This window comes from Pistacia vera, unplaced genomic scaffold, assembly GCF_008641045.1.
Source record: "Pistacia vera cultivar Batoury unplaced genomic scaffold, PisVer_v2 Contig790, whole genome shotgun sequence".
Classification (NCBI taxonomy): Eukaryota; Viridiplantae; Streptophyta; class Magnoliopsida; order Sapindales; family Anacardiaceae; genus Pistacia; species Pistacia vera.
In genome coordinates, this window is record NW_022196657.1 from 43,499 (window position 1) to 50,841 (window position 7,343).

Consider the following 7,343-nt stretch of genomic DNA (forward strand, 5'->3'; position numbering starts at 1 on the left):
AAAATTTACATTATAATTTTTTTTCTAAAACTATAATAATGAAAATATAGTAACATTTATAAACTAATTAAATTTAATAAAGATTGACTTACAACTCAATTTTATAAACTTTCTCTCACAATTAGTCAACTCATAATTGGACAGACATGACCCGCAATTAGGTAGATATTGTGAGCTGTTATATTGGGATTTTGAAAAAAAAATTATGAGATTGAATTATAAATGAAGTATTACTCAATTAAATTAGTTTAGTCATTTAGGGTTAAATAATTTATAAATGTTTTAAAATTCTTTTTAATGCCGCCATTTTCCCAGTAACCCAAGGGTATTAGTGTCATTACAATCTTTCTAGTATTTCTTGACTCATTTATTAATTCAAATCTTTAGATCGTTACAAAACCTGGCCGCTATAAAACAAAAACAAAAACCCAAGTTCAAAAGCCAGAGACGCTCCAAGGTACTTGTACCCCGCACAGTAAATGTTGTACCTGTGCTTTTCGTCTTGGTTTCCGGAAAGTAATAAGATCACTATTCATTTCCTTTGCTTCTGCTACCAACACTGAATCTCCGACGAAATCTGCGCCGGTCTCTTTCTGTTTCTATATTCGTTGCTTGTTTCTTTAATTTAGGGTTTAACCATTCAAAATCCTCTGATTTCACATATAAATATACACACATTTATGTACATATAGAACTAGAGAGATGGAAGAAGAAATGGAGGTAGAGTTACCTGTATTTGAGGCGCGTGAGATTGATCTCGATTACGAGTTTGATGCGGCTCGGTTCTTCGACTTCACTCGCGAGGAGTCTCTGCCGGAGGCGCGTGAAGCTGAGCTCTGGTTCGAGTCGGCGCCGAGTTATCCACCTTCTCGTCAGTCTCTCTCAAGCTTAAAACCCTAACGCTTTCAAATTTTTTTTTTTTTTTTTGGCGATTTGTGTAGTTAGCGTGCATTATTTTTACATGATAAGTTTGTTTTTTTCCTTTGTATTTGCAGCTTTTGTGGCAAAATTAGTATTAAGAGAGGACATTCTCCTGAAAAATGTGAATACATCTCCAAAATCTATAGTTAATACTTCGCTGGATAACGATTCTGATAATGGCGTGGTACCCGAATTTTCCGCAATAGGTATAACTTATTCACTTGCTAAATTTTTCCTAGGGTTTTCTCGCGTTTACTAGATTGTTTAAGGGGTAGTTTGCTTTGTAGATTAGGCAATTTAGTTGATAGAGTTTGTGAAATGCTTGACTGCTAGATTTTATGTGTTGTGTTTATTCTATGATTTTTAGCTTAAATTACTTAAGAGTTATTTTCTATTGTTAATACAATAGGCATTTCTGCTCGAGCTTCACTTTCCATTTCTCAACTGTGAGTCCTGTTGTCATGAACAAACCCCACATTGCTGTTCTGTCATGGTCATTTATGTTAAGGCATTCGTATTGCTTCCTTAGGTTCAGCATCGCCATGCTTGCAATGCCGAAATCACTCTCCATTACCATTGGCAAAGTCTATTCTTCAAGCCTTGACTTGAGGCTAGTCTTACAGCTGCAAAACCCTTTTTATCACTGAGCTTGNAAGTATAAACACTTTTACTCTTTCTCTAGCATACTTAGGCAAACTCGTTTTCCTTTTTGCCTCTCTTGCCTTTCTCGCTTCTAACAAATTTCATTATTTATAGCTAACAAAGTTATTACTAGACATAATATATCGACAAGTCATAAACATATAATTCTTCTTCCTTGATGATCACCTCATGTTTTTTGGCGCACATGTACCATACATTTGTTTTAGTGGAACCTTGTCATTTAGGTAGTGGTTTCTCTATTTTGGAACTTAGCCTCCACATTCCCCTATGTTTCATTATTGAGAGAGGTAAGAATAATAATTATCATATTTAAATTAAAATATTTAAATTTGTTATGCCTAAAAAATCGAGGCTGACGTAAGCTTACATCAGCGAGCACCAATCAGAGTTCAGGAAGGCTTTGTGCTGTCTAGAATCTGCCACATTGTCCCAAGACAAAGAGAATACGATTGTCACCAACTCAGCAGACTCAAGTTTTATCTGTGAATGAATGAAGTCTGCACACCTGTCCAAGCCCCATATAATTTAGGGATAGTTCCCAAGTTATTAGCCAATGGAACGCAAGGAAAGATTTGCACGACACCTACCCACTTGCAGACTTGTAATCATTACCTTGAGCAGCTATAAATAAAGGACCCCCCTCACAAAATCAGGATCTCAAATTTTCATAAAAATAAATAGCAAAGACAACCAATGGGAAAGAGATTGGCTAAATATTCTCTTTGAATACCAAGCCATTGTAATTCTATTCACAGTTCTCAACCTCTTGTAACTTGGCTAATAACTAAGAACACTTATCTAAAAGAAAATAGTGGATGTAGGAATCGCTTTAAGCATCCGAACCGCTATAAAATTCTCATTGTCTCATTTGCTATTAAGTCTTTGCACGCTATTGTGACTTTAACTTAAATCTCAAATTAATCATATGTAATTTCTAAGACCTGCTTAGCACTTTGTACGTGTGAGGTCGTTAGTGTCAAAATCATGCATCAACAGTTTGGTGCTAGAGGAAGGGCAAGATTTCACATGAGCTCTTCATCTGGTAATTTCAACTGATCAATCAATTCTACCTACAAACTCATGGCTCATGGTCTTGAAACCAAGTGTGTTAGGACCAACAACAAAGAGGTTCCTCTCACTCAAGAGACTACTCCTCCCAAAGTAGCTTTGCTTCCCTAAAGTGCTGCGGTAACATCCCTTCGGCTTCTTAGCCAGATCCTGTTGTGATGGACCATCTAGAAAGGTTCAACAACACCCTCCAAACGATGAGCCAAAGACTAGATCGTTTGGATCAGGTCGTACGGCCAAACTCTAATAAGGTAATACCACCCCCAAAAACGCCTATAAGTTGTGCTAAAGCGTTGAAACGAGTAAAAGCTCATGCCACATGCACTATTACACGTAAGGACAAGGGAAAACAAGTGGCTAAGCATGGGTTGAAAGGCTTTAAAGGGCCAGCGAATACTAGTCGCAAGCTAGGGAGAAAACCTGTGCCCCTGCGACTTGGCAGTATGTTGCATCAAGAGCCATCCCATGCCACATCGTAAGGGCACCCTTACAAGAGTGCTCAGCAGGGAGATTCCCACCATTGTCGGAATGGTGGTCTCGAACATCACTGCAAGGGAAGTACCCACCATTAGCGAGTTGGTTTTAATCACCGCAGAGGTAGGGAGAACTCCCCAAGCCATTCAGTGCCTTCATAAGGCTCCAACTAGCATGTGTCAAGGCATGCTAAAGGCTCTGACCAAGGCAAGGAAGGTTCCGATCTGTGGTCCTTTGATGGGAATGCAAAATGTCATATTTAACCCCCTTAATGTTTAGTCTTTTATACATATTTGTTTCCTAATTGTACTCATTATTACTTTATTTTGGTTTAGGAAGCAAATGGAGGTGTTAATTGAAAAACGGAATTAATTAGGGGAATTCGGACAGTTTCACCACTGCTTGGTATTCTGGGCATAATTCTCTCATCTGAGCTCCGATTGAGATGATTCAAAATGCTGTGGAACGCTAAGAAAGAGATATACAACTTTCATGTTTTTAGTTTTTAGAGATACTGNACAATTATTGTCAATAACATATTATAATTCACAGTAGCTACTGAAATTATGAATGATGAGTTTGAGCCACATTCTATCGATGAATGTTGAAAGAGACATGATTGGTCAAAATGGGAAGAAGCAATGCAAGTAGAATTAACCTTTCTAGCAAATTGTAATGTATTTGGACCCGTAGTCCTATGGGTATTCACAAGGAAACGAAATGAGAAAATGAGATTGTTAGGTATAAGGTTAGAGTAGTGGCTTAAGATTTCCTGTAGAGACTCGGAATTGACTTTGATGAGATGTATTCACCAGTGATGGATGCGATCACATTTTGATACTTGATTAGTTTATCAGTCTCAGAATAACTTGATATGTGTCTCATGGACATTGTCACTGCATATTTAAATGGTTTATTGGATACTGGTATCTATATGAAAATCCCTGAAGGATTTAAAGTGCTTGAAGCAAATAAAGGAAGTCAAAGGAACATGTATTCAATAAAAGTTAAAATATTGTTATATAGGTTGAAACAATCTAGACGAATGTGATATAATCATCTCAATGAATATTTGATTAAGGAAGGATACAACAATAATCCTATATGCTCGTGTGTTTTTATAAAAATGTTAGAATCATGATTTGCCATTGTGGTAGTATCTGTCGATGACATGAACTTAATTGGGAGTCCTAAATAGCTTACGAAAGCTACTGAGTACTTAAAAAAAGAATTTGAAATGAAGGATGTGGGGAAAACGAAACAGTGTCTCTGCTTGCAGATTGAGCATTATTCAAATGGAATACTTATCCATCAATCAAATTATATTGAAAAGATCCTAAAATGATTTAATATGGATAAGTCTCACCCCTTGAGTACCCCATTGGTGGTTCGGTCTCTTGATCCTAAGAAGGACCCGTTTCATCCTAAAGAAAACGATGAAAAGATACCTGTTCTTGAAGTACCGTATCTAAATGCAATAGGTGCATTATTATATTTGACACAATGTACGAGACCAAATATAACCTTTGCAGTAAATCTGTTGGCAAGATTTAGCTCTATACCAACTCGTCGACACTAGCATAGGATCAAACATGTCTTTCATTACATTAATGGAATAAAAGACCTCAGTGGAAAAAAAGACCTAAGATTATTTTGTCTGAAGAAATCTGTTAATGATCCCAAGTTAGTTGGCTATACGGATGTTGGGTACCTTTATGATCCTCGAAAAGCCCACTCACAGACAGGATATGTTTTTACTTTCAATGGCACTTCAGTATCATGACACTCTACAAAACAAACATTGATTGCCACTTCTTCCAATCACTGTGAGATTCTTGTACTTCACAAGGCCAACCGAGAATGCGTACGATTAAGATTTGTCATCCATCATATTGAAAATACATGCAAGTTGCCACGCACCTTAGATGCTTCCACAATTATAAATAAAGACAATGCAACATATATTGCTCAAGTCAGAAAGAGATATATCAAAAGACACAAAACTAAGTATATTTCATTGAAGTTTTTTACTTTTTTACACTCACGAACTCCAGCAAAAATCGAGAGATTGATGTCAAACAAATATGCTCTAGTGACAATCTTGCAGATTTATTCACTAAGACTTTACCAACATCAGCATTTGAAAAGTTAGTATATGACATTGGTATGCAACGGCTTAATAAATTACTAAATTAGTTTTACCATTATGAGGGGGAACATTGATCAAGAAGAGCATCGATAGAGGGAGTTTTTAGAAATGTTTATTATATTGGACACATGTGCACTTTATTTGTTTTTCTTTGACTAGCTTTTGACCCACTGGGTTTTCCTGATAAGGTTTTTGATGAAGCAATATATGAAACACGTCAAACTTCACTTTACAGTTTTATTATAGAGTTGTATTTCTTTATTTAGGTTTTTGTCCCAGCGGGATTTTTCTTGAGTAAGGTTAAATATATAATACTCAGTAATTGGTAGAGGTCCAAAAGGGAGTGTTATAAATAAGTGGACCCCACTCCACTTGCATTTTTGAATTAAATAGAATTAAGTTACTTGATAACTTAATTAAGTGAATGTGTAATATGAAGTTTCAGTTGATATTAATATAATTGTGGTTAATTCCCTTAAATTAAAAACAAAGATAATATAATCCATTTTGTATTATGATACAGCCTTAAAATCTTATAAGAAAAATAATACAGCCACCGACGATAGTGCACCGAATGACGTGACAAAATCCTGATCGTTGATTAATTTTAACTTAATATTAATCAATAGTCAGGATTTTGTCACGTCATTCGATGACAAATCGGTGTACTACCATTGATGGCTGTAGCATAACCCATCTTATAATTTGTAATCCAAGCCAAGCCTAGCCAACAACTGAAACAGTCATGCTACTTTTTAGAAGATGGATCATATTGTTGTCATTGTTGTAGCTTAGAAATTAATTACTTCATCTGTTTTTCAGTAAGTTGGCAAAATTACGTTATATCTACACGTGGAAGGCATCACTTTAATTTAACGCAGACATTTTAGCATTCTACGCTTTGAACCTTTCATACAAAATACCCCCATACGGACACGTCCAAAACAACAAATAAACTAATTACCTTCATCTATCTAGGCATTTGGCAATGCCGACCCAAGCCGGATCAATGCACATACCTTAACCCTATAAATAAGCAGCTAACATTTCAACTTTTTGTCACAAGCACTCTACTTCTAATTCTCAAGAGTCAACACCCAAAGCTTCTATTCTTTGAAATGGCTAATTCTAACTTGTTCATCATTCTTGTCATTTTAGCCATTTCTCTTCCCTCCATTTTGGCTACAGATTACGTGGTTGGGGATGCCACAGGTTGGACCATGAAATTCGATTACCAAAAGTGGGCTGAGGGGAAGGAGTTTCGCGTTGGTGACAAACTTAGTAAGTTACTTTATAAATTATTTAATTAACAGGATTATTTTATGAATATGGCTGATTGATTATGATTTAATTGATTTTGTTGGGTTGGTGCAGTTTTCAATTACCCACAAGGAGCACACAATGTGATGAGAATAACTGATGCAACTTCCTTCCAACAGTGTGTGAAGTCAGCTAGTGCTTCAACTTTGAGTTCAGGAAGTGATGAAATTATATTAAGTTCACCTGGAAAGAAATGGTACATTTGTGGAGTTGGGCAGCATTGCGAAGCTGGAAATCAGAAGCTAGCAATAACAGTGCTGGCTGAAGGTGAAACTTTACCTCCAGTTTCTGCTCCTTCTCCTTCAACTACTCCTCCACCATCCGCCGCAACTGCAAGGACTGCGTCACTTTTCTATGGATTCATGGCTGTTGTGGCTGCTTTTGTTGGAATCTTGATGGTTTAATTATGTTTTTTCGTTAATGATATATAGTATTTTGAGGATTTGTTCTTTTCATTGTTGCAGTTGCTGTTTGTATAATTTAATTGCGAGTATTGTTTTAAGGAGAAGATCAATATTCTTTATTGGTAATTAATTTGTAAGTGATTGGCATGTTCAGAGCTTATGAGTACCTTTATTTTATGATTAGACAAACTGCTCATGAGCCTCAAATTGACGAATATAATCTAATGGATTATTACTCTAAACCCTTTAAGGTACTCCGATACATGTAAACTCGCAAGGGTATCAGGAATAACCCTGAGATTAGGAATATGCCTTAGATGGTAGATGTTTTTCGACGAAAAAAC

The 7,343-nt window shown here is 36.2% G+C and overlaps 1 protein-coding gene across 1 annotated transcript; it reads left to right on the top strand.

Moving 5' to 3' along the window:
- Positions 1-6,355: 6,355 nt before the first annotated feature.
- Positions 6,356-7,095, top strand: LOC116116956 (mavicyanin-like). The gene is made up of 2 exons (XM_031402990.1): positions 6,356-6,556; positions 6,650-7,095. Exons 1-2 carry the CDS (start codon positions 6,394-6,396, stop codon positions 6,997-6,999), a joined length of 513 nt encoding a protein of 170 aa, XP_031258850.1. The 5' UTR covers positions 6,356-6,393; the 3' UTR covers positions 7,000-7,095.
- The last annotated feature ends 248 nt before the right edge of the window (positions 7,096-7,343 follow it).

What these genes read in the sequence shown, in the direction of transcription:
- LOC116116956 (XM_031402990.1), top strand. Translation starts at nt 6,394, where the DNA reads ATGGCTAATTCTAACTTGTTCATCATTCTTGTCATTTTAGCCATTTCT. An exon ending in TCGCGTTGGTGACAAACTTA is followed by an intron (nt 6,557 to 6,649) that starts GTAAGTTACTTT and finishes GGGTTGGTGCAG; the next exon opens with TTTTCAATTACCCACAAGGA.